The sequence below is a fragment of the Neurospora tetraspora genome, assembly GCF_033439725.1.
Source record: "Neurospora tetraspora strain CBS 560.94 chromosome Unknown B0H65scaffold_6, whole genome shotgun sequence".
Lineage (NCBI taxonomy): Eukaryota > Fungi > Ascomycota > Sordariomycetes > Sordariales > Sordariaceae > Neurospora > Neurospora tetraspora.
In genome coordinates, this window is record NW_026944388.1 from 649189 (window position 1) to 674123 (window position 24935).

At 55.1% G+C, this 24935-nt stretch overlaps 6 protein-coding genes across 6 annotated transcripts; 2 read left to right on the plus strand and 4 right to left on the minus strand.

The window, feature by feature from the left end:
• Positions 1–1161: 1161 nt before the first annotated feature.
• Positions 1162–16581, minus strand: B0H65DRAFT_251719 (uncharacterized protein). The gene is made up of 2 exons (XM_062822473.1): positions 13809–16581; positions 1162–13756 (listed from the first exon to the last, which is right to left on the minus strand). Exons 1-2 carry the CDS (start codon positions 16521–16523, stop codon positions 1511–1513), a joined length of 14961 nt encoding a protein of 4986 aa, XP_062679127.1. The 5' UTR covers positions 16524–16581; the 3' UTR covers positions 1162–1510.
• Positions 16582–17006: 425 nt separating this feature from the next.
• Positions 17007–18275, plus strand: B0H65DRAFT_471570 (ribosomal protein L7/L12 C-terminal domain-containing protein). The gene is made up of 2 exons (XM_062827108.1): positions 17007–17435; positions 17611–18275. The coding sequence occupies exons 1-2, from the start codon at positions 17235–17237 to the stop codon at positions 17938–17940; spliced, it is 531 nt and encodes a 176-aa protein (XP_062679128.1). The 5' UTR covers positions 17007–17234; the 3' UTR covers positions 17941–18275.
• Positions 18276–18759: 484 nt separating this feature from the next.
• On the minus strand, positions 18760–19089 carry B0H65DRAFT_550673 (uncharacterized protein; the record flags this gene model as incomplete). Its single annotated transcript, XM_062829757.1, has 2 exons — positions 18760–18888; positions 18979–19089. The coding sequence occupies 2 exons, from the start codon at positions 19087–19089 to the stop codon at positions 18760–18762; spliced, it is 240 nt and encodes a 79-aa protein (XP_062679129.1).
• Positions 19052–20735, minus strand: B0H65DRAFT_251739 (CTD kinase subunit gamma CTK3-domain-containing protein). Its single transcript, XM_062822474.1, has 3 exons — positions 20424–20735; positions 20090–20266; positions 19052–20019 (listed from the first exon to the last, which is right to left on the minus strand). The coding sequence occupies exons 1-3, from the start codon at positions 20577–20579 to the stop codon at positions 19120–19122; spliced, it is 1233 nt and encodes a 410-aa protein (XP_062679130.1). The 5' UTR covers positions 20580–20735; the 3' UTR covers positions 19052–19119.
• Positions 20736–21167: 432 nt separating this feature from the next.
• On the plus strand, positions 21168–22827 carry B0H65DRAFT_251753 (pyrroline-5-carboxylate reductase dimerization-domain-containing protein). The gene is made up of 2 exons (XM_062822475.1): positions 21168–21476; positions 21616–22827. The coding sequence occupies exons 1-2, from the start codon at positions 21419–21421 to the stop codon at positions 22554–22556; spliced, it is 999 nt and encodes a 332-aa protein (XP_062679131.1). The 5' UTR covers positions 21168–21418; the 3' UTR covers positions 22557–22827.
• Positions 22828–24812, minus strand: B0H65DRAFT_251758 (histone acetyltransferase type B catalytic subunit). Its single transcript, XM_062822476.1, has 2 exons — positions 24676–24812; positions 22828–24621 (listed from the first exon to the last, which is right to left on the minus strand). Exons 1-2 carry the CDS (start codon positions 24692–24694, stop codon positions 23099–23101), a joined length of 1542 nt encoding a protein of 513 aa, XP_062679132.1. The 5' UTR covers positions 24695–24812; the 3' UTR covers positions 22828–23098.
• Between the last annotated feature and the right edge of the window lie 123 nt (positions 24813–24935).

A 24935-nucleotide genomic window follows, 5' to 3' on the forward strand; every position in this document is an offset into this window, starting at 1 on the left:
TTTTACTTGTTTTGATATCTTTTGTTTTTGGGTTTTCTTTTGTCGGATGGGTGGGTGGGCGGCCAAGCGATCTACTTTACTAGATCTTGTCGGATTTTTTTTGGGGGTTATCTTAATCACAATGGGCGTATATGGGTGGGAGGTTAGGTAGGGGTCTGGTGTTGGCTTGGTGACCAGGTTAGGTCAAGTCAGGATGGGATGGGCGATGCATAGGAAGGACTGAGGGTTACGATAGGGATGATGGATGACGGACGAGTGGAAGTTAGGGATTTGGAGGAAGTGCCTGCCCACTGGGAGGAACTGGGAGGCTGAATCGCAAACAAGATATACATAGGGACAAAATACTATCGTTTGCCAAGGATCAACACTGACTGACCTCCTTCATCCGTCGATGACCTTTGTGAAGCGTGAAGTGTAGTAGTACCTCTAACTGCTTGGCATCATAAAGGCAATCAATTCAAAAGCAAGAAAGGATTTGTATCATCATGGATCGCATGAGAACTCAACTGCAGTGGTTATGTCCGACATCTTTGAATGAATGCTGTAACATACCTATCAATACCTACCCAGGAAAGAGCGAGTTGCCTACCTAGGTAGCGATGCCGGGCTGCACTTTCCTCTCGGCTCTTACGCTCGAGTTCCGACCACCTCGCTGGATCCGTCCCAAAATGCTGCCTCTCTGTACACAGTACCTTCCCTGTCCTCCAAAGTGAAAATCTCGTACCTTCCTTTGATAATTGGTTATCCTTCTGCTCCACTGTCACTAGTAAGATACCTAGGTACCCATCATTCCTGGGCTCAGCTTCACGATAGAGGTACTTAGGTACCTAGCTTCCTACCTTGAGGATTTCAATGCATATGGTCATTTTATTATAACTACAGTCTCGGGTAGAAGCTGGCCTGAATGGGTCTGATCTAGTTTCTGACAAAGTTATCATCATTCACGCAAAAGACACCATGCGTTTATTACCCACAATTCCCCAGCATGTTAGTTAGTCCGAGTCGGCGGCATATTTCTGAACTCTTCTTATACCTACCTGTTACCGATCGACTTGTACCAAACATCTCATCATCATCAGGTTTTCACTACCTATGTATTCACCGCATCTCAATTAAACACTCTTGTCATCAATCAATCAGCTTACCATAGACACTGGGCCATATTGAGGTTGAAAAGCAATGAATGATCTTGTCTAACTTTTGTTTACCTAACCTGACTGACCCCTTTTTGGTTTTGACGAATGAAAAGCCATGAACTGAATGAACAAGTAAATAGGGAAATACAGAAAAACCAATCAATCAAACCTCCAAACGAACCAACAAACTCGACCAAATAAATATAATAAAACCAACCGACGAGAACTCCAAACACAAATGCCAGTCTAATCTACTCCTTTACATTCCTTATCATCTTTTCTTCTTCTTTTCTGCAATTTATGCCATAAATCTCTTTCCTCATCTACACCTCACCACCTACCTCCTAAAACCCCCTCCCCCAAGCTTCCCGTCCTCAAGAAGCACTAACCTCACTAAACCAACTCCTCAACAACCCCGCCAACGCCCCCGGCAAATCATCCAAGTGATGCACAATCAAATAATACGGAAACGGGAAAGAATCCAAGTACCGATGAATGACGGGCATGCCATCGCTGCCAAACCGGGCCTCTTTCAGATCCAGGACACTCTGGCTTCCCTTTTTGGCGTTCCCCTGTGCATCGCGCGCGTCGTCCATGACGATGAAAACGACCATTACTCTTTGCTCCATCGCTTCGCGCAAAAGGGGCCGGAGGCGGGCGTGGTCCTTTGACTGGACCAGGCCGTCTGACAAAATAAGGGCGAGTTGCCAGAGGTCTTCGGAGCCGGAGGTGTTGGTCAAGCGGGCATCGCGGAAGTGGTCGATTGTTCTCCGTAAAAGGTTGACCATGTCCGTACCCTCCTGTTTGAAGGTGAATTGTTGGAGAACCCTCGCGCCCGCGTCGTGCGAAGCAAAGGGGTCGGTGAGGCGGTGCGCGACGAAGACGTCGGTGCCGAAACCGAGGACGCCGACTTGGCCTACTTCTAGCATTGTAAGCGCGCGGGAAGTCATGACTAGGGATTCCAAAGCCAAGCGGCCCGCGGACCCGGAGTTGTTTAGCGAGTCGCCCATGGATTGGGAGTCATCCACGCATAACAAGATCTGGTAGGAGCGCTTGGTGGGGATGGCGCGGCGCATCCAGATCTTATCGCGCTTGTAGGAGGAGGCGATGTAGGGGATGATTTTCTTGATGTTGAGGCGTTTGCCGGTGCGGAAGGAGCCGGAGAGCTTGGTGGATTGCGAAGGGGTCAGGATCAGGCGGAGTTGGGAGGATAAAGACATGGAGAGGGATTGGGTCTTGGTTTGGAAGGTGGTCCACATGGAGAGGGCTTCGTGGAAGTCGCGAAGAGGACGAGGGGGTTGTTGGTCTTCGAGGTGGATGGCTGAGAGCTGGGTGGATTCTTCGTTGATCTCCTCGTCCAGGTTGTCGCCTTCCTTCGCGCTGGCCTTGCGGGCGTCTTCGTCTTCCGAGTCGGAGTCCTCGAAGGCGCCTTGGTGCGTGGCGACGCCGGAACGACCGTCTTTGCGGTCCTCCTTGGGAGCGTCGGCGGAGTCAGGGGCCTCGGCATCTTCCATGTCCACGTCCTCCTGCTTGTTGTTGTCCTCGGCGGCTGGCTCATCCTCGGGTAAGACGTGGTTGTTGGCATCTTCCATCTCGGTGTCGATGGCCATGGCGTCGTCCATGGGACGGACCTCCTCGTCGTTGGCGGTGCCCAGAGCCTGGGTGTCGGGCTCAGCGTCTTCATCCTGCAAGTGCTGGAATTCAACCTTGGCCATGTCGACGTCCGGCTTCTGCTGCTCTTCCTTGTTGTCGGGAGCGTTGCGAATGTCGCGCTGGTTTCTGTACCACCTGTCGAGAGCATCGCCGAGCTTCTTGAACGGCTGGTTGCTGGCCTCGTTTTCTTGATCTTCGTTGGGGCCCTCCTGCTGTTCAGTCCTCGACTGCTCACCCTTGGAACCAGGTGCGTTGTCTTGGTCAGAGGACTGGTTGTTGACAGCACCTTGCTCGCGCTGGGCGGCCTTGTTGTCGGCGGTATCGTCCTGCATGTCGTTCTGGTCATCTTGAGCAAGACCACCGCCAGTCTTGACATCGCTGGGGGCAGCGTTGTCGTCATCCGCCTGAGCCTGGTCGTCGTTCAGACCGGGCTGTTCCTTCTCCTTGTCCTCCTCCTCCTTGTCCAAATCCTGCGGGGCATCCTCATCCTGCTCCTCCTCCTTGTCCATGTCCACATCCATGTTATCCTCATCCATAGGATTCAAGTCATCCGTCTCTTCCGCCTCAGCCTCCTCGGGCTTCTCTGCATCCTTCTGCTCCTCAAGCTGCTGCTCCTCCTCAACACCATTCGGCGCCTGCTCCTCTTCCATCTCTCCATCCTGCGGCTTCTCACCATCCTCCAAATCATCCAAGTTATCCTCCTCCTCCTCCTCTCCATCACTAATATCGATCTGCATATCATCCGGCAACGCCAGTGTATCCTGCTCCTGCACGTTCTGGTCCTGATGATTCAGTTCCTCCTGCGGCTGAGCATCGCCCTCCTGCTCCTGTCCCGGCTCACCTTCCTCCTCGTCCTCATTTTCCTCCTCACCCTCCTTCTTCTCCTTCTTCTCCTCCTCACCCTCGGCATCCTCATTCTCCTGCTGCTGCTGCTGCTCCTTCTTCTCCTTCCCCGGCTCCGCAGCAGCCTGCTCATCCTCATCCTGCTTCCCCGAGTTATTCTCACCCTTTTGATCCTTCTCCGCATCCTCCTCATCCTTACCATCCCACATCTTCTCATCAACAGCAGTGGGATCGAGATCATCGACACCGCCCGCTTCCTCCTCCATCTCGTCATCGCCCTCATCATCACTGCCATCCTTATCATTCTTATTCTCCTCATCTTCCTCCTCAGCCTTCACGCTCCCCATGTCTCCCTCCAAATCATCCTCGCCCATGTCCACCGCGTCCGGGTTATCCTCGATATCGCCCTGGTTCTTGTTATTCTGATCCTGCGCGAGCTCGGACAGGTCCTCGTCGTCCTTGATGTCCTTGCTGATATCCTCTGCTCCCTCACCGTCACCTAGACCGGTACCGCTCTGCACGTCGCCGGACTCGCCGGACTTCTCCTTGCTCTCCTCCTGCGGCGAGCAGAAGCCCTGCTTGGCGATGACGATGAAGCTGTTGCTGAGGGTGTAACCCAAGCGGCAAGTGGACCGGTGCAGATCGGCGTACTGCGCCAGGTTCTGCTGGCACGTGGCGGCGTACTGCTCGAGCATGGGGAGGACGGCGCGCAGGAGCGCGGTCTCGGCGTCCCGGACGGAAGGCTGGGACAGGTCGGAGGCCTTGAGCAGGCGGAGGATGCCGTCGACTTCGGAGGTGATGCGCGGCATGGAGAGGGTGTTGATGGCCTTCTCGAGCCCCTCGCTGTGGGCGAGGAACCAGCCGGCGTCTTCTTGGCTTTGGGGCAGGTTCTTGACGGCTTCGGGGAACTTTTGGAGGGCGACGAGGATGCGGCTGGAGAGGTCGAGGGCGGACTTGGCGAACTCGTCGATGGAGGTCTCTTGGAGCTCGTTGGTAATGGCGACGGTTTGGGCGCTGGTCCAGAGTTGGACTTGGCGGATGACGAAGGCCATGTCGGGTCTATCGAGCAAGAGACTGCTGAGGCTGTCGCGAAGACCGTCGAGCTCCTTCTCGGCATCGGCGTGAAGCTGTTCGAGAGCGGAGGAACTGAAACCGGTAGGCAGACGAGGGAGGCTCTCCTGCTTGGTGGCTAGAGTAGCAAACGTGTCGAGCCACTGCTGCAACTTGCTGCGGACATGGTCATTGTTGGTCTCACCAAACTTACCGTGGACGTCAACCATGTAGACGGCGAACTTGAGGATCTGGACAAGCCAGCGCAGAACACGACCGTGGTTCGTCAAGCTCCTCTGAGACTGAATGGCCACCTCGCCGCCACGGCCGGATACCTCCTTGGCGAAAGTGATGGCCTGGGCGAGAGCACGTTCGGCCTCAGCCGTGCGCGAAAGGTACATGCGCTGCTTGAACATGACGTACAGAATACCCTCGAGGAAGCCAATAGAGCGATGGACAATCTCGCGGTTGAGATCGTCATTGTGTTCGAAGGTGGCCTGACGGAACTTGGGCGCCAAGTCGAGCATCTTGTGGTAGAAGTACTCGATGGCGTTGAGCTGCGACTCGCTCAGGTGGGGGACAAGACCCGAGTGCACGAGCACGGCGTGAGCAGACTTTTGGCGGTCGAGGATGGTGGTGCCCAGGTTGCGACTGAAGCCCATTTCGCGAAGAGTCTTGAGGGTGTCGGTGTAGAGCTTGGTCTTTCTTGTCTTCAAGTGCGCCACGGCCTCCTTGTTTTCGTCTGTCAGGTGAGGGGGAGTCTCCTTGCGAAGCTCGGCCATCTCAGTGACCAACGAAGTGATGTACTCATCCAAGTTGCCGGGAATCTCAACGGCCGAAGCAGGCAGCGAGCCAAACTTGCCCATCATCTTGAGGACACCGGGCAGGTTGGTGATTCTTGTCCACTGCTGCTGGCTCTCCAGAGCAGGAATGAGCTGCGAGACAAGTGCAATAGCCTCCTGATCAGCCTGGACAGCGTCCTTGCCGACGATGGCCACGAGGCCCTTGTGCTCTTCCTCGGGAAGACCTTGTTCAGTGATGCCGCTTACAGGCTGGGAAAGCACACCGCGGAACTTCCTCACCAGCTTGAACAACTTCTGGTGAGACTTGCGCGCACTGGCCCTGAGCGCCTCGATGTTCTTGTCTCTCCACTTCGACAGCAGCAACACGTCCTTCATCTTCCTGTCCAAGGGAGTCCTACCGGCAGCGATAGATTCCTTGACCTTGCGCTCGTACCTGGCGTGGTAGGTGATGAAGTTCTGGACAGCATCGCGGATGACACTCAGCTGAGGCTCATCGATCATCAACAGCTCCAACTGGTTCCTGAGTTGTCTCAACAGGTTCAAGCGAGAAGTGAACTGTCCCAGACTGGCAGTGTTGAAGTAGGATTCCAAAGCACCCAAGAGCTCGACAGCGTACAAATACAGATCCTTGCCCTCCTGCAGCCACGAGCACGGCTGGAGGATGACGGCGCCGTAGGCGATGAACCACCAGGACTTGGCGTCGTCGTGGCACTTCTTGGCCTCGGCGTCGAGCAGTCTCGACCAGCTGGACAGTTCGAGACGGCGCCAGTCGCAGATGGTATCGCGCAGCTTCTCGTACAAGATGGTGGCCTTGTGCGCCTTGGTGGCCCAGCCGCCTTCGTGCCACTCGTACACGTGCGCGTAGAGTTTCTCCATGGGGGAGATGATGGCGGCGAGGGGATCGTCGATGGACATGTCGAGCACCTTGTCGCAAGCGATGACGACGTCGGCGAGGGTTTGATGGTGGCCGATTTCGTCAATGGTCTGGAGCTCCTGGAAGCGCTTCTTGAGGGCGGTGACGAGGATGAGGGCCTTGCGAACCTCGACGAGGATGGAGTCGGTGTAGAAGTTGTAGTTGTTGGAGTCAACGTTGGCGCTGAACGCCTTGATCTGGTCTTCGAAGGCGAGGATGGTGGCGGGCAGAAGCAATGCATCCATCTCGGGTTCGCCGGCGGCGGCGTTGCGCTCCGCACGGGCAATCCTGCGAGCAACTTGGGTGAGCAAGATGCGAATGCTCTGCTGGGGCTCCTGCGGCGAAAGGAAGATCTTCTCGTGAGCCTCGGCCAGCAAGATGGACAGGTCGCGGTTGCCACGAGGAATTTGCTTCTTCTTCTTGGGCGCATCGGCATCTTGCTCCTCCTCATCATCGACATAATCAGGGAACATCTGATCGAACTCTTCCTGGTCAAACGCCTCTTCATCTTCAAGACTGCCCTTGAAGCGGAACAAGCTGTTCTTCTGCTCTTCGGCCTTGCGATCAGCATCCAGCTTCTTGCTCCACTCCTCATGGAAAGAAAAGAAGGACTCGTGGACAGCCTGTCTGAGGTTCTCCGGCAAGCTGTCGATACCCTCAACGGCAATGATAGCCTGGACGAACGAGAGGAACTCAAGCGAGCGGAGAGGCAAGCTCTTGGCCTCGGCCTCCCAGACAGTGCCGCTAAGGAAGGGTGTGACCTTGACCATGCTCTTGAAATCGATTTCATCGGAGCTCTTAGCGGGAACGGCGCCCTGACCGAGTGAAAGACCAAGCTGCAAGCAGCGCAAGAAGCTGACCAGCGGCATCGTCAAGTCCTGGTAGGCATTGAAGCGACCGATGAAGCGTCCAACAAGAGCAACAAGGTTTCTCTCAACGAGAGAAAGCTCCTCGGAAGCATCCTCAGCCTCGGTAGAAATGGAGCGCAGATGGGAAGCAGCCACGTCGTTCTGCACCAGGGCATTCAGAACGTTGTTAAACTCTCCTTGCAGGCCACGAAGCTCAGAGTCGCCAGGGCGGTAGATAGACTGAACAGCCGGCGGCTCGCCAAGACCAGCAACTTCCTCCATGAGGAGCTTGCAGCGGAGACCGGCGCGCTGACCAGTGAAGGCGAGCTCAAAGGCTTCGAGAGCGGCGATCTGCTGCTGGAGGCTGTCGTAGATCTCGCGGTGCTCCTCCTGCTCGATCTCGGCGCGGTGGTGAGGATCGAAGATCTTGTCGGGAACAAAGAGCTTGATGGAAGCAAGAGAGAACTGGACCCAGGCGACGGAGGTGTATGCAGAGCGAGGCTGGAGACCCTTCTCAGCGGCGGCCAGGGCCCTCAAAGCCTTGTAGAAATGCCTCTCGAAGATGACAACGAGGTGCTGCGGCCACTGGGTGGTATCAACCGCAAAGTTGGTTCCCTGCTCAAGGAGAGAGGCAAGCTCAACCGCTTGCACATCACCCATCTCATTCAGAAGACCCTGGAAGAAAGGCACGACGACGCCCTTGCAAGCATCGCCATGAGCAGCCATCACCTCCTCCATCAGCTTGAGCAACAACCGCTCAGTCTTCTTCAGCGAATCGGTAGCCAGAGCATCCGATGACTTGGCCAGGATCTTGCCCATGATAGGCAACTCGGTCTCCAAAGAGTGCAACTCATGCATGCTCGCGGAAGAAGTGGCATCATACTTGAGCAAGAGCGACCTGGACAGGGTACCAGTCCAAGGACGCACCTCACTATCTTGAGCAAGCAAGCAATCGACAAGTTGCAGCGGCGAAGACCTCGAAGCGCGGAGGCGCATCAGAGCAACAGTGGGAAGGTTGGAAAGCACGTCGATGTCGGACAAAGCGGGCAAAACGACCTCGCCGTCCTCGGCAACTTGGTGAAGAACAAGAGCCTGTCTCAGCGCCTCAAAGGTGGAAGCAAAGAACGGCTCGTGAGTCCAAGGATGCTGACCAATTCTGGCCTCGAGGGTGGAAATCTCCGACTCGAGCTCCTTAACCAGCGCAGAGGCATCTCCCCTTCCGCTGCGAACAACGGTATAAGCCCTGGCCATAGCCTCCTGGACACTCCTGAGAGTAGGGATGCTAGCATCAGCCTTCCAGCGCAGCGAGTCGAACCGATCGGCAAGTCTCTCCATCTCAATGACCTGCTTCAGGCAGTCTTGATCAGCGACCGGCTCAGGACGCAGCTGGTTCCACAGCGCCTCCATACTGAGACCAGTCGAAAGCTTGAAGCCAACGACGAAGTCACGCTCGAGATACTCCAAGATGGTAGCGAGCATCTTGCGATCACCAGCCTCCTGGAGGACGGAGAGGGCCTTCCTAAGGAGGTTGGAGCCCTGCGTCAAGTGCGCCTGGAAACGGGCCTCCTCGAACTTGGCGTTAGGCACGATGAGCGCCTCGAAGGTGCGGTTCCAGAAGAGCATCAGACGCCTCAAGATGGCGCGACGCTCCTTCCAGGCTCTGGACTCGTTGATGGTCTCGCTCATGTAGGCCTTGAACAGCTTGAGCAGAGAGGCCAGGAAGCGGGCGGCGTTGACGGTGGAGTCGCGAGAGAGCGAGGCGACCTTGTCGGCGACCCAGGACCGCTGGAGACGGTTGAGCTGCGATGGCTTGCTGACGTTGACTTTGCTGAGCTGAGCCTCCATGGCGGACTGGGCGGACTGGATGTCGAGGTAGAGCTCGTAGCAGCCGGAGATCCAGGCAGCGAGACCCTCGCGATCCTGTTCGAGGAGAGGGATCATAGGCGAGTTAAGCAGAGGGTGGAGAGGCATGAGCATCTTGTTGGGGGCAGAGCCGTAGAGAGAGGCAACAGCTTGTCTGAGCGCGCCGGCATCTTCAGCACTGATGTAGGACAGAAGCTGGGCGAGACGCTGACTGGCAGCAGGAGACTTGATCAAGCCGTTGGTTGAAGCCTGCATGAAAGCCGCGAGGAGTCTAGTATCACCAAGAGAGAGGACATCAAATGCCAGAGGAGCAAGGACATCCGCATTCTCCGCGCCGTTTAGGATTCTCGTGGCAGTGTGGAAGCGCTGCAGACTGCCATCAACAGGAGCAATAGTCTGATGTTCAGCCTTCTTGGCCTCCCAAGGCGCACCCTCGAGGTAGATCTCGACGGAACGGTTCCTCATGGCTCGCGAAAGTTCGCCATAGCGGGGATCAACAGTGAGGAAGATTCTGAAGTCGGGATGGGGGGTCAAGTTGCGCGGCTCGCCACCAGGACCACTGTGCTCGTTGATGCTCAGCGAGCCATTGGGACGCTCGAGAAGGGAGTTGAGTCTATCAAGCACGGAAGCACTGCACAAGTTGGCGTTATCGAGGACCAACCAAGCACCAGTCTCAACAGCCCGGACAATGACACCGTCGAGCCACTCGAAGCGGGGGTTCTCGAGAGTCAAAGGCTTGCGGAGCAACTCAGCGGTCTCGGAAAGGAGAGGGGCAAGTTCTCCGGCCTCAGGGAGGAGGGTCTCAATCATACGGAGAATATCAGGATACTGGTGTTCGCCGGAAAGGGCCATGAGCGCACCCATGAGGTCAACAGCAGCAACAGGTACCGGCTCAGGAAGAGCCTGGAGGATCTGGTCTTGGAGGGCTTGCTTCATCTTAGCAAGGTTGGCCTGGACCTCTCTGTGAGGATCAGCCTGCTCGAAACCACCGATAAGATCCATGGTATCGACATCAGCGTTGAGCGGGAAGATGACGAGAGACCTGCCAGCCATAGCAGCGACATGGTTAAGCAGCGCTGACTTGCCGCTGCCGGAAGGACCAACGAGGATACAAGGAAGGTCCTGCTCGACGGCGATCAAGATGCTTTCAATCTCCTTGAGCCTATGGATAGGGTCGATGGACGGGAATGGCGTCGGCTGCGACAATTGGTTGCGCTGGAGAGTAGCAAGGCCAACCTGAGAGACGTAGGAGTTGATGTCGTGGTAGAGGCTGTGGGACTCAGGCACACGCTGGAAGATCTCGGTGAAAAGCTTGTCGACCTCGACGCGATCCCGCTCGGTTCTGAAACGTTGGCGGATAATCACATCGAGGAAATCATCCGGCTTCCTGCCGCTGAGGAGAGCATTGTCAGATGTGAGGAGATCACCCCACCGGAGAGTATCACGCAAGTTGAACTCCCAAGGCGAGCCCTGAGCACCGAACAGACGGGCAGTGACGACCGCGTCGTCAAGCCTGGACATGAACTCGATAAGCTTCGTCTGTGTCTCGTCACCGATCTTGTCGAACTTCTTGGCCGTGATGTAGAGCAGATCCTGCTTGGTGAAGACATCGGAGTACACCACGATGAAACGGTTGACAAACGAGCTGGGAAGACCCTTACGGCCACCACCCTGAGAGTGAGGGTTCTGGGCGGCAAAGAGCTTGAAGTCGGGATGGCGCTTGAAGACCTGGTCAAGTTCGGAGATGTAGACCTCACCACGATGATCAAGACAGGCGTTGAGACCCTCGAGAACGGTCTGCGAAGCCAAGTTCATCTCATCGAGCAAGACCCACGAACCGTTCTGCATGGCCTCCAGGAAGGGAGCGTTCTTCCAGCAAAAGTTACCGGCTTCAGCACCCTCGACGGGAACATCGGTACCGAACAGATCCATCAGATCGGTCTGGTCAGACAAGTTGATTCTGGTCAAGGGTCTGCCGCAAGCACGAGCCAAGGCAGTGACAAGCGTAGTCTTACCCACACCGGGGTTACCCTCAAGAAGGATGGGCTTGGTGCCTTGAAGGGCCCTGATGACGCGCATGGCGTTCATCTTGGTAGTAGGAACACCAAACTCCCGGCCAGAGTTGGGGTCCGCGCTAGGCAGCCTTTCGATGCTAAAGTCACCGATGGTAAGGGCTTGCTCGTCCATCTTGAGCTGCGGCTCCTGGAAGTAGTGATGAGCGAGATCCGAACCGCACAGTTCACTGAGCTTCTCGAGGCACTCCTGTCTCTGCATGTCCATCGTCCTGGGATCGACGGCGATCAAGGCCGAGGGGTTGGCACCGATGGTATCAATGAAGACCATGGCAGCGCCGTGAAGGAGAGCAAGCTCGACAGAGGGGAAGTTGCAGATGTTCATGAACTGGACCCAAGCCAAGATGTCACGAACTGAGAGGGCAGTTGTAGACGACGACCTGAAAGTCTTGCCGAACCAGGACGAGAAGTTGACAATGATACGAGAAATCGGCGTCTTGACACCCTTCAGGTTCTTCTTGTACTTGGCATCCAACTTGGAGACGACAATGTCATGGACATCCTCCTCATCGGTGAAAGCAGGAACCCAGATCTCAGTGAAACGGTTACGCAGAGCAGGCGACAGTTCCCTCTTGCCAAAGTCACCACCGGGGTTCATGGTAGCGAAGAACTGGAAGCCTTGAGCACCCACGACGAAGGAGTCGGTGACGCCCTTCTCCGCCAGCAGAAGAGTGCGAGCTGGCTCAAGAACGGAGTTCAATCTTTCCAGGACGGAGTCATCAGCCAGAGAGATTTCGTCAAGAAGGAAGTAGGTGCCCTCCCTCATGGCATGGACCAAACTACCGTCGCTCCACTCAAAGAGCGCCTTGCTTCTGGCAGCATCAGACTGAATCTTGGCCTTCAACTCCTCAGGCAGCTTAGCCAGGTCGTCGGCAGTAAGAGACTGATACCATGCCTGCATCTGGTCGATATCGCCCGTCTCCTGACCAAGGATAGCAGCAGCTTGCTCCAAGCTCCTCAGCAAGCCATCAAGGATAGCGCCCCTATTTCTCACAGGTCTCTGAGAACCAATCAGATCACCGGTCTCAGTGTTCTGATGAGCGTTGACAATATGCAGCTCCTTCTTGTCAAACTCGGCAAGCAGCTGGACGACAGTCGTCTTGCCGCAACCAGTCTCACCAACCAGCAGAACAGGCTCGTTGTTGACAATGGCGCGCTTAACCAGGACGTACAGACGACGCATGGCTCTCGTCCAAATCACACCCTGGCTGTTATTCTTGTTACCACCAGTGCCGCGGAACTCGGGCGCAGTGTCACGGTCATATAGCTCATCAGGGTTGATCTTGACCTTGAACACCTCCTCGATGACCTTCTTGACCTCCTCCCGCTCCTCAGGCTTACGGACACGCTCGGCGAGAAGCATGAAGCCGTGGTCGGCAATGTCTTGGCGGGTTTCAGCCGCTCTGAGCGCCCATCGGAAGAGATCTCTGAGCGTGGCGAAAGAGTTCTTTTGCTCAAAGACACGGCTCTCCTGGCGGAGACGGGTGAGTTGCTTGTAGACTTGGACGATGCGGCGGCAGTCAGAGGGAGCAGTGTTGCGGCTGCGCTTCTGAAGGATGGTCTCCAACTCGCTTTCGGGGATGTCGTCGTAGTGAAGCTCGAGGAAACGGTTGCGGAAGGCACGAGAAAGAACCTTTCTACCACCGTAGAGACCGGGAGGGTTCTGGGTAGCGAAGAGGCAGAAGTTCTCCGCTGGCCTGACGATCTCTTGGGTCTCGGGAATGAGAAGCTCACGGTTGTCATCGAGCAGACGGTTGAGAGCTTCCAAGACATCGGTGGGTGCCAAGTTCAGTTCGTCGAGAACAATCCACGATCCTTCCCTCATGGCCTGAACCAAAATACCTTCCTGGAACTTGAGCTTTCCGTTGGAGTCCGAGACGTAGGTACCAAGGTACTCTTGCAAGTCGGTATGCTCGTGGTTGTTGATCCTCACAAACTTGTTGCCGGTATAGTTGGCGAGATACTCGATCATACTGGTTTTACCCGCAGAGGTAGGGCCCTGGATGAGAATGGGGTACCTGCGAGTAGACGTAGCTCTAACTAAGTTCAAGAGGTTTCTTTCGACATAAGGAGTGATGACATAGTCTGGGCGCTCGATTGGCGTTTCATTGCCCTGAAGCAACCAGTACTGGTGATCTTTGTTGGTGTTTTTGAAGTTGACGTAGTTTCTGCCATCCACCGGCCTCTTGGGAGGATTAGTCAAGATGGAAGCTTTCTTCAGCAGATGTTGCTGGATAAGCGGCATAATCGTTCTCTCTGATTCCTCGCTTAGCAAGGTTGTAAAGCCCATGCAGAAACCTTCATAAACAGCTCTTTCGAGGCCGTAAAAAGGAGCCACATCGTTGGTGTAAGTCAAAACGCGGGTTAAAGTACGCAAACTGAAATGCGGCACTTCGTTGGCCTGGTCGACCAGCAGTTTTGCTTCAGCTCGCTTCTTGATCTCAAGGTAGAGATCAGCAATGTCGTCGGACAAACGATCAATGCTGCTGTTATTTCCCTTAAGGTACGTTTTGATGATGGTGAGGAGATCTTTCTTATCCCGATCAGGACTTTGGACATAAATCTCGGTGAAACGCTATCTTTGGTTAGCTGCTGTCATTGAACGAAGAGGAACAGGACGAACTCACAGATCTCAAACCCATGGGAAGATCTCTCTTGCCCACATCTGTGGCAGGGTTCATGGCACCAAACACTCGGAAGTTAGGATGCGCCTGGATTCTCTCAATCTCTCCCGTTTCCGAGAGCAGAAGAGAGGGATTGGTCTGGAACAAGCCGGCAATGCTTTCCAGGGTATCAGGAGAGGCCAAGTTGATCTCATCAAGCAGGACCCAGTCACCGTTTCTCGCCGCCTTGACAATCTTGCCCTCGACAAAGGCAAAGGCAAAGCCGCCAGGACCAGCCGCGACCTGTCTATCGAACTGATCGAGACTCTGCGAAAACAAGTCCCAGCGAGCCTGGAGATCCCGCAGGCGCTGAAGCTTGCTGGACTCGGTCTTCCGACGCTTGGCTGGGCCCTGCTCCTGGTTCTCCTCCGCAACCTCTGCCTCTACGGCCTTGGCTGCTTGCATGCTCTCGAACTTGGCGAGGATTTGCTCGAACATCTTGGGAGCCTTGCGCCACTCCTTCGAGACCTCTCTCCACCTGCCCTTGGCGAACTTCTTGTTAATGCCGTCCAGATAAGCCTTGTTCTTCTCAGCAGAGACACCAGTCCTCTCAAATAGATCCTCAAACTCCTCCTTGATAGGCATGGCGAGCGTCTGTGCGCTGACAGGCTTGAAGCCACCCAAAAGGTCACCAGCTTCACTTTGCTGGGACAAGTTGACGGCAACGAGTTGGTGACCAAGTGATTCCGCCAGCTGCTGAACCACGGTAGTCTTACCGATACCCGTCTCACCAACCAACAGAAGCGGCTCCTTGTGCCTTACAGCCACCGCAATCTGCTCCAGCAACCGTTTGGCGTGAGTGGTGGTGGCAAAGGGCCTCTTGTTCTTGGCCCCACGGCTGGTTTTCCTCCCCTTGGCAAACGAGACGCGGCCGATGGTGAGTCTTGACTCGTTATCCTCCAAGTCGGGAATGTAGCTCGTCAAGTAGTGCTCAACCCTCTCGGGAGAAAGATGCATCTCCTTCGCAATGACACCAATTAGAATATTACGCGCTTGAATCTCCTTAACTCCACCAACGAAAACATCGGCCGCCTCGAGGAACATGCGATCCCTGGTAGTGTCGGTAATAGGCTCCTCGCCGGTCTTGCAGCCGGAAGCACGGAGAATCTCATCTAGGCGCCCGCACCACTTGAGGAGATCTCTTGTGCCGAGTGGCCGCTCGAAGACCATGCGACCGAGCGACAGACGGGTCGAACCGCTGGTGGCCGCCAGCAACGCATCGAAGACCGCCAACACTCCTGGAACGTATTTGTGAAGCAAGGGGTACCTGCTGTTGATAACGTCCTTCAAGTCTTGTTGAGGAAGGGCCTTGACGTGCGTAAGCTGCCAGAGGCGCAGACCGATCAGGCTGGGTAGGTTCTCCTTGTCGTTCATGCCGAGCAGCGTCCGGACAGTAGCAAATATGCGGAAGCCTTCGGTGGCCTGTATGCTCTCACCGCGCCCAGGAATTAGAAGCTCTCCTCGCTCAATAAGGGGCAGCAATGTGCTCATGACTTCTGTTGGCGCGCGATCGAGATCCTCAATCAAGACCCATCTTCCCTCCTTGACCGCAGTGGTCAACACACCTGGGCGCCACGAGAAGGAACCGGGCTTCGAGTCGGTGGTATATAGTCCAAGCAGCATCTTGGCATCGGTTTGCTCGTTCAGGTGTAGGGTCACTAGTTGCTTCTGCTTGCCCAACTCGCGCGCAATCTCGTGGACCAGGGAGGTCTTGCCGGAACCAGAAAGGCCATGGAGGAGGATAGGACCCGGTCGTTGCAGGCATCCAGTAAGGTTCTCGAGGTTGTCAACGGTCGTCGGGGTAAGGGCGAGGGTGCTGGGAGCAGTCACAGGGCCGAGGGGACGCGGGAGGACTGTCTTTCCATATTTGACAACTAGAGGAGTGAGGTTCTGTTCTGGGATGGTTGTGATTTCTGACTCGGCAGCACTAGTCTGGGATTTACTGCGAAAGCTCTGGATCTCTTCACGTCTAGAATCCTCGTGTAGGCTGAGGAACGCATAGTCGGCTTCGCGGCCGTCGAGCTCTGCGACAAGGCTGGTATCTTTTGGTATGTGCTTTTCGAGGAGGGCTTCAAGCTTGACATCGGCAGCATTATGAAGCTGGCAGAAAATTCGGACGGCAAGGTATCGGACGGTGGGATTCTCGTGTGCGAACAGGGTCTGTATTTGGGATGGCTTTGACAGGCCGACGTAGGTGCGCTTGTCAAAGTTGTTGAGCCTCCAGAGGGCAAGGAGGACAATTGGGAGGTCATCTGGGCGGATAGAGGCTAGGTCAAGGAAATCGAGAGGTTTGGGTTCTGAAGAGGCATCGTCGTCGTCGTTGTTGTTGTTGTTGTTGTTGTTGTCACCACCACCAGCTCCTCCTCGAAGATGCGACACGAGGAAGACGGACAGCGACGGGGCGAAGGGCAATATCCTTGCGAAAGCGGCAAGGACTCGACTGTCGAGTTTCGGAGAAGACAGGATCCATCGGGCGCAAATGTCGGCAAAAACGGACTCGAAATGGGCAAAGATGCGGTCGGTGACTGTCGAGACAAGGGCGGCGCTGGCGATGGCGTCAAGGAATTTGGTCGATTGGTGATCCTGGATCATGAGCAGCAACTCTGGCGGCAAGAGGTCCAAGGTGGTCGCATCGCTAAGGAGCGACGCCCTCTGCTGGCTCACATCGATCACGGCCATGTTGGCCAGGGAAAAGCGACGGACGGGTTTGTCGTGAGTGTCGTCGTCGTTGTCGTTGTTGTTGAAGACGTTGATGTTTTGTTAGTGTCTTTTTTTAACCAACTTTTTTTGCCCATTGAACTTCGCTTCGTCCCGTTTGGAACTTTTTCCCACATGAAATTCCTTATCGCATTGAGCGATAGTGGGGTGCATGCTAGTGCTACCTACTGTGCTAGCCGCATGTAAGTCGGCTGCGGCAGGCAAGGGAGCCGCTTTCTACAAAGTGCGGGTGGGACGAACAGCGGCAGGGGCGCGTTTGGGATGACAGGGGCCCATCTTTTTAGCGCGTCTTCAGTGGGCTTCAAGGTACAGAGGTACCTAATCCCCAGACTCGTGCGGGGCAGGCAGCTTGGGTTTTCCCCTCCAGCTGCAGCTCGGGTCGGCCAGCCGTCACAAACTCAACTCGCACACCAAAACCACCAAGCTGCCAACTGCCAGCGGTGGGTCCCAGATTTCGCGGCACCCGGGAGCGAGCGACAACGTCCCCAAAAAAATATCTCCGTTTAGTTGTACGGTTCGGTACGATCCTCGAAGTCGACGTCGACGGCAAGCCTCCTCACCAAAGAGAACCCAATCCGACCGCCCCGCGCGCCCTCTCTCTCCTCCTCCGGTCCGAGTCCGACTCCCTCTTCCTTCCACAACCCACCACCAACACACACCCACCAGCCAACAATGTCTCTCTCGGTTCGCTTCGCCGCGCAATGCGCCGCCCGCCAGCTCCGCGCATCCACCCGGGCCTCGAGCTCTCTCCTCGTCCAGAAGCGCTTCGAGTCCACCGCCGCCCCTGCCGCCAACCCCAAGATCGCCGCCATTGTTGACCAGATCAGCACCCTGACTCTTCTCGAGACCTCGGAGCTTGTTTCCAGCCTCAAGGTACGCCCGATTTAAAGACACGAGACGACCGGAGCCGGGAACCGGGACACAACCCGGAGGATGTTTCAAAACTTCCGGGTTATTGCGCCCCGACCCGGCCCGGCTCCGGACTTATATACATACATACATATCCATGCCAGACTAACTAACACACACTCTCTCTTACACAAAACAGTCCCGCCTCAACATCCCCGATCTCCCCGTTGGTGGTTTCGCCGCCGCCGCCCCCGCCGCTGCCCCCGCCGCCGCTCCCGTTGAGGAGGAGGAGGCCGCCCCCGCCGCCGCCGAGAAGACCCTGTTCACGCTCAAGCTCGAGAAGTTCGACGCCGCCGCCAAGCCCAAGGTCATCAAGGAGGTCAAGAACCTGCTCGGCCTCTCCCTAGTAGAGTCCAAGAAGTTCGTCGAGAGCGCGCCCAAGGTCATGAAGGAGTCGGTACCAAAGGAGGATGCCGAGAAGATCGTCGCCGCCATGAAGGAGCTTGGCGCCACTGTCACCATGGATTAAACTGCTTCTGCCTAGTGAAAGGGTGGTTGCTATGGTTATTCTCTCTGTGTGGTGTGGTGGGTGGAGGCGCCCGTGTGTGTGTGTGTGTGTTCTGTGTTGTGTAGGATGATGGTGGTCCCCCGTTCCCCCCAAAAACGAAGAACCAACGAGGAAATCTTTTCCAGACACAGAGATGCCGGAAAGATGTTTTTATGACGATGATCATGACGGATGGAAGGAACTCCGAGGGCCCTTGGGAAACATATAGAAGGGGGAATATATATGCGCCACACGGTTTCCCTGTCTCATACATCTACATTATATCCTCGTGGGGAGAGGTGGGGGGGGGGGGGGGGGGGGGCGGACACAACATTTCTCACAACAACATATACCACTTGTACGTGTACAAAAGCAATGAAACATGTAACATTATGTCATACTACGAACTGGGATGGATAGAAACGGGTTGCCGGCGAAACAAGAGTCTCTGCCAACAACACGCGTTACTTCAACGCTGCCTACTTCGCTTTTAGAAACCATACATATAGAAACCGCCAAAACATGAACGCCGTCCCATGCATACCGATGTATCTGTATCACAATAAACCCTGCACCCCGATCTCCCACCAAATTGACGTTAAGCCTTCATATAACTTCCCCCTCCGTTTCTTCGCCCTCTTCCTCTTCCTCTTGTTCAACCTTCTTCCCCTCCAGCATTCGCATCAACCTCATCTTTGCCTTCTTCAATTTCCTCCTTTCTCTCACCTTTTCCCCAGCGCGCCTCTTGTATCCACCCGTCTTCTTCTTCCTCTCGGTCTCGGATTTCCCTTTTTCCGTTCTCTAGACTGAGGTCTTATCAACGTTTTCCTGCTTCTTCTTCTCCCGCTTCTCCTTTTCCTGTTTCTTCTTCTCCCGCTTCTCCTTCTTCTTCCTTTCCTCCTTCTTCATCTCCCGCTTCTTCCTTTCCTCCTTTATTCCCCGCAGCACCTGCAACTGCCTTCTCTCGAGGCTGAATAATTCCCCTTCCTCTGTTTCCTAGGCTGAGGTCATCATCTCCACATCCTGCTTCTTCTCCCCCTGATTCCCCCCCTTGGCCTCCTGCTTCTTTTTTTTCTGTTTCTTCCTTTCCTCCTCCAAATCCTGCAGCAGCTGCCACTGATTCCTCTCCATGTTGGATTCCGCTTCCTCTGATTCTGATTCCTAGGCTGAGGTCATCTCCACATCCTCCTCCTCCTTCTCTTGCTTTTCCTTATCCTCCTTCGCCTTTTTCTCCTGTTGTTCCTTTTCCAGCTGCAGTTGTTTTCCTCTTCTTGTCATCTCGGCAATTTCACCACTAATCGACATTGGCTTTTCCTTTTCTTTTCCATCGGCATTATCCCCACGGCCATTCCTGCTCTCCCCATTAGCCGCCGTCCCCCCGTTCTTCACCCCATCTTTCCCGTTCCTCTCCCCATCCCCACCCCCATTCTTCGTTTCTTTCCCCCCACTCCCTACGCCATTCCCCGCTGTTTCATGTCCGCACCCTCCTCCACCCCCCGAAATCCCCGCCTGCAAACTCCTCTCCCACTCCTCATGCTCCTCCCACACCCCCCTCATATCGTCCTCCCCCAACTCCGACGTCTCCTCCAGTAGTCTATCCATCTCCTCCCCGCTCGGCACCGCCCAGATATTCTCTCTCAGCCTCTTATGCCGCTCGCGATCCTCTTCGATGCGTTGCTCCACCTGCTTCTTGTCGACGCGGGGGGCGGCCGTGTTGATGCCTCCGCCGCGTTTGTTGTTTACGAAGTGATGATGGGTGGTAGAAGAAGTGGAGGTTGAGGGGCCAGCTAAGGTTGTGGTGTTGTTGTTGTTGGAGGTGGTTGTGAGGAGGGGATTGGGAGGGGGAACATGGGGATTAGCGTGGGTGTGGATGGCGGTTTGCGAAGGGGGCATGTTGGTGTCGTAGGTGGAGGAGGAATTGTTGTTGTTGGCAGAAGGGGAGAGGACGAGGTCCCCCTGGGAGGAATAAACGTAGGATTCGCCCCGTTCGCGGAGGACTTCGAAGATGTCGGTTAGGATGGTGGAGTCGAGGAAGGATTTGGCGTGGAGGGCTTGGAGGACCTGGAAGCAGTTAGTGGGGGGGGGGGGCTGACGATGAAAGGAAAACAAAAGGGGGGAGGGAGGAGCAGACCTTACGGACAACCTTAACATTAGCCGCCCCCGACCCGTCATCCGGCGCCACGGCATCGACCACACGAATAATGTCCCGCTGCATCATGCGGATGTAATCCTCTTGGCCGTCTTTGTGGGCCATGTCGAGAAAGTGCTCGATGAAGTACATGATGTTGGCTCGCATGTTTAGGTTGCTCTGGGACGTTTTTTTTTGTTAGTGAAACTGTAGCTGAGATGAGGTGAACCAACGAGCCGAGCCGAGCCGTGGGAAGGGATGAGGTTGGTTTGACATAACAATGTCCCGAAAGGGTCGAATGAATGAACAAACATGAAGACAAAAAAACATAACATACCCTCTCAAGCTGCTCTAAAATGCAAGAGTGCAAGTCCTCGGCCAAGTCCTTGTGGCGGAGAGCATACTGTGCTGCTTTTTGCGAGGATGTCACGGAGGCACTTAGTTGGCGGAGTTGGTTCGTGAACCGCATGCGCACCTCGAAAGGGTCGGCCATTTTTGCGTTTTTTGGTGATTAATGGTGTTTCGGTTTTAGATGTTGATTGATATTGGGTTGAGATGTTGGTGATGCAGTCGGGAAAGAGGGAGGACCTTGTATGAATGAGATTAATATGAGTTGGTTGGTTTGTTGTTCGGGTGTAAGTGAATTGTCGTCGAGTTACTCCAAATGTTCACCATGACCCGAAGTTTATATACTTGTATTTCCCATCTGCTACCCTGCTTGAAGAAGGCGCTTGCATAACGCTTATCTGCACCTGCTTTTAATCTCGAAAAATCACTCAGTTGCATGTAAGTCGGCTTCGAAATGTCAAGTGAAACACGGTGATTCTACGTTCATAAATATGACAGGCACGAAGCATCCCGACGAGTTGTCCTCGCCAACATCACAAACACTCAAAAAGACAAACCGTGGAGAAGAAAGGACGTTGAACTAAAGGGTAACCACGCTAACCCGCATTTAGCAGGCGGTGAACCCGTTAACGAGGCGCTAGTCAATTTAGTACTGTGTCGTAGCGATACCGGGGTTCTAGTGGGGTCTTTTTACGGCTACGGCACAGTGGAGTTATAGCGGGCAAACTCACAACTGACCGATAGAGTGATATCACATCTCGGGATCGACGTTGAATAAGTTCCCGTTTTGGGCCTCATCGAGATCGTTTTCACATTTCACATTTCGGCTTTTTTAAGTCTTATCGCCCCGACAGCAACCAACTCGTTTGTTTGTGCTCTTCCAAGTTTGGAAATCAGAATAAATAACAACGGTCATACCTCTCACTCAACACGCCCAAAACATCACCACAAAAACACTCACAACACACAACACACTCACACAAGATGGCTGCTCCGCAAGTAAAGAGCTCCTCCGAGCTCACCATGGCCGTTCTCGGCTGCGGTAAGTGATCGATCACTCTTACAGTCCAAATTCACATGTCATGTCACCACCATCCTCTCTGCCTCTCCTCACCCACCCTCTCCCCTTCATGGCCTCCCCCTCACATCTCCCACCAATACTAACCACCCCTCCCTCCTAGGAACAATGGGCATCTCCATCCTCTCCGGCATCCTCACCTCCCTCACCACCCTCGCCGCCTCCCCCTCTCCGCCGCCCACCAACCCCCCCGCCCTGCCTCGGCACTTCATCGCAACCGTGCGCTCCCCCTCCTCTATCCACAAAGTCGAATCCGCGCTCTCCCCCCTCGTCAAGCCCTCCGTGTCCACCCTCCGCGTCCTCCCGTCAACCTCCAACGTCTCCGCCGTGGCCGAAGCAGACATCATCCTTTTGGGGTGCAAACCGTACATGGTCTCCGGCCTTCTCTCCGCCCCCGGCATGAAGGATGCCCTCACCGTAAACCACACCTCCGGCCACGCGCGCAAGCAAAAGATTATCATTAGTATCTGCGCCGGCGTTACGGTTCCTCAGCTGGAACAGATTTTGCGCGAGGACGTCGGTCTACCGGCGGACGATTTACCCATCGTCGTCCGCGCGATGCCCAACACCGCTTCTAAAATCCGCGAGTCGATGACAGTGATCAACACCGTCGACCCCCCTCTCCCGGATAGCGTCACCGAGCTGCTCACCTGGATCTTTGAAAGAATCGGCGAGGTGGTCTATTTGCCTCCTAACCTGATGGACGCCTGCACCAGTCTGTGTGCCAGCGGCACGGCGTTTTTTGCGCTGATGATGGAGGCGGCGGCGGATGGAGGCGTGGCGATGGGGTTGCCGAGGGCGGAGGCGACGAGGATGGCGGCGCAGACGATGAGGGGTGCGGCGGGCTTGGTGCTGGAGGGAGAGCATCCGGCGATTTTGAGGGAGAAGGTTAGTACACCGGGCGGGTGCACGATTGGGGGGTTGTTGGTGTTGGAGGAAGGCGGGGTTAGGGGAGCCGTGGCGAGGGCGGTTAGGGAGGCGACTGTTGTTGCGAGCTTGTTGGGGGGAGGGGGGGCGAAGAATGTTAATGGGACTAGGCATTAGATCTGGGATTGAGGGGTGGGGTGTAGGAGATAAAGAGTGAGGTGTCTGCCAGGAGGGAGGTTCGGATGAAGTTGTTATTCAGGGCTGTTTAGACGGTTCTGGTCACAAAAGCCTACCTCTAGACGAGGAAGCTAAAAAGTCTCGAAACCGAAACACTAAAGGCGGACAGACGGGTGGTAGTGAACAGCACATCATAGAGGTTCATGCCAATGTTTCCCCCAAACCCTTCAAAAAGAATGGGTTGAGGTGGTCAAAGATAGATAGATAACGTAAAAGGCGCCAGACGCCCTCAATATGTACAAATAAACAACAAAACAAATTCATACCGGAAAAAAAAAGATGCTCGCACCAACAATGCTGTTTTCAACCTATGATGCAAGACATCCACCCCTAGCCGAGCATACCTAGGTAAGGATATGTATGCATTCTAAACACCACCATATCCTACGGGGTAAAATGCCATATTTTCAGTGCTCATCAAAGTGAAGCCCTCCTGTACTTTTGGGACTTGGACTTGGGTGGAGAGGTAGACTCTAGTCTATTCACTCCCGCTCGACCCTAGCCTTCTTGCTCGACGCAGCAGCTCCATCTCCCTCGGTCTGCTCAACGTCGTCCAACTTGCGCTTACCATTAGCAGCAGAAGGAGTAGCCGGCACTTCCTGCTCGCCCTCGTCCGCAGTCTCACCATCAGCTTGAGCCAACTTGCTCTGCTCCTCGGCCTTGATCAGCAACCGAGCATAATCAAACTCCACACCGGCAAAAACCTTGGCCAGCTCCTCCCTGCGCTCCTTAAGCTCCAGCTGGCCCAGCGCGTCCCTGTTGTGTACGTATAACCTCCTCTTGACGAGCATCATCCACAACCGATATGTGTGCTCGTCTTCGGGGGTGGGCTTTGGCAGGGCCTTCTCCTTGCTTTTACCCTTGCTCTTGCTGCTCCGGCCGCTTTCCTCCTCGTCTTCCTCATCCTCGGGAGCACCCAGGCCTGGTCGGACGCTCTCGGGGAGCTGCGACATCAGGTACATCTCGAGCACACGAGCAAACTGCCGGGGTACAATTTTGAATTTCTTTCGGCAGGCGTCCCAGGCTGCTTGGTCGACAATATTGTTGGGCGCCCTGCCCTCCTCGGGAATCTCGATGCTGGTGTCGATCTTGAGCGCTTGGAACTCGGGTTGTTTGCCGAGGAATGCGAGGTCGGCAAGGTCGCGCATGTCGTCGAACGCCTCGTTGGGGTCCTCGACCGTCAACTCAACGGTAGGCGCGTGCTTGAGGTATTGCTGGTAAATAATGCTGTAGAGGCGCGAGCCGAGGCCCTTTTGCTGGAAAGGCGGGATGATAATGAACTGGGAGATGCGGGTGCGGCAGGGGAGGGTATCGAGGTCGAAGTCGCCGTCGAGGGTGAAGGTTGGGGTATCGGTCGGGGTCTTTGATTCGAACTCGGTGGGTACTTGGAAGGCATAGTACCGGTAGAGGGTACTGTAGCCGGCGAAATGGTAGGAGAATTTGTCGGGCTGGTTGGGGAGAGGACGCTTGTTGTAGAGGAAATAGATTGTCCATCGGTCGGCGTCGGGATCCTCGAGATCGATAGGGGTGCCTCCGTCGACAAAGAAGGGGACGAGAATCTGGATACGGTTGAGGAGCTGCCTGACGGCCGGATCTGTGATCTTGCCGCGGTACACTTCGTATTCCCCATCTTTGCTGCTGAAGCTTGTGACGAGGGTTCCGGGTGGGGTCCAGTTGTCGGGAATGGACTTGAGCCGGGTTTCGAAATCGGACTGCTTCTGGAAGGCAACTTCGGGGAGGAACTCGGATAGGACGTCGTTGATGTCGAGGGCCTCTTCGTCGGCTGTGGGCTGGTACTTTTTCTTGTAGGATACCTTGAGGTTGGGCAGCATGTCGCTAGCATTATACTGAAGGTTGATGCGAAGACCCTTGTAGCCAAAGATCTGTTCTTTTTCGCCGAAGATGTTGTTTGTGTATTCCGGGTGGAAAGTATCCAGCGTCTTCACGCCAGCGTCGGTGGGGGTAACGAGAGAGACCAGGACGGCCTCGTTAGAAGAAGTCCACCCTGTTATCGCAAGTCAGCATTTTCAGACAAGCATCTGAAAGTATCGGAGCTTACAATCGTCGTCTCCGCTCATGGTGATGAATTTGGAGTTTGCGAAGCTGGGGATCTGGCGGGGGAGCTGCGCGGGGGGCCGGATGGACGCTTATGGCTTCGTGGTTGTGTGCTTGGAATAGGTTGTATTTCTGACTTGGTGTATTTGACTACTGTAATGCTGCTGCCTCGTAGAAGGTTCCGGTACGCCGAGTGAATGTGTTGGTCAAAAGGCGAGGTTCGTTGTCTGGCCAAAAGGAAGATGATCTGATCAAGAAGTCAAA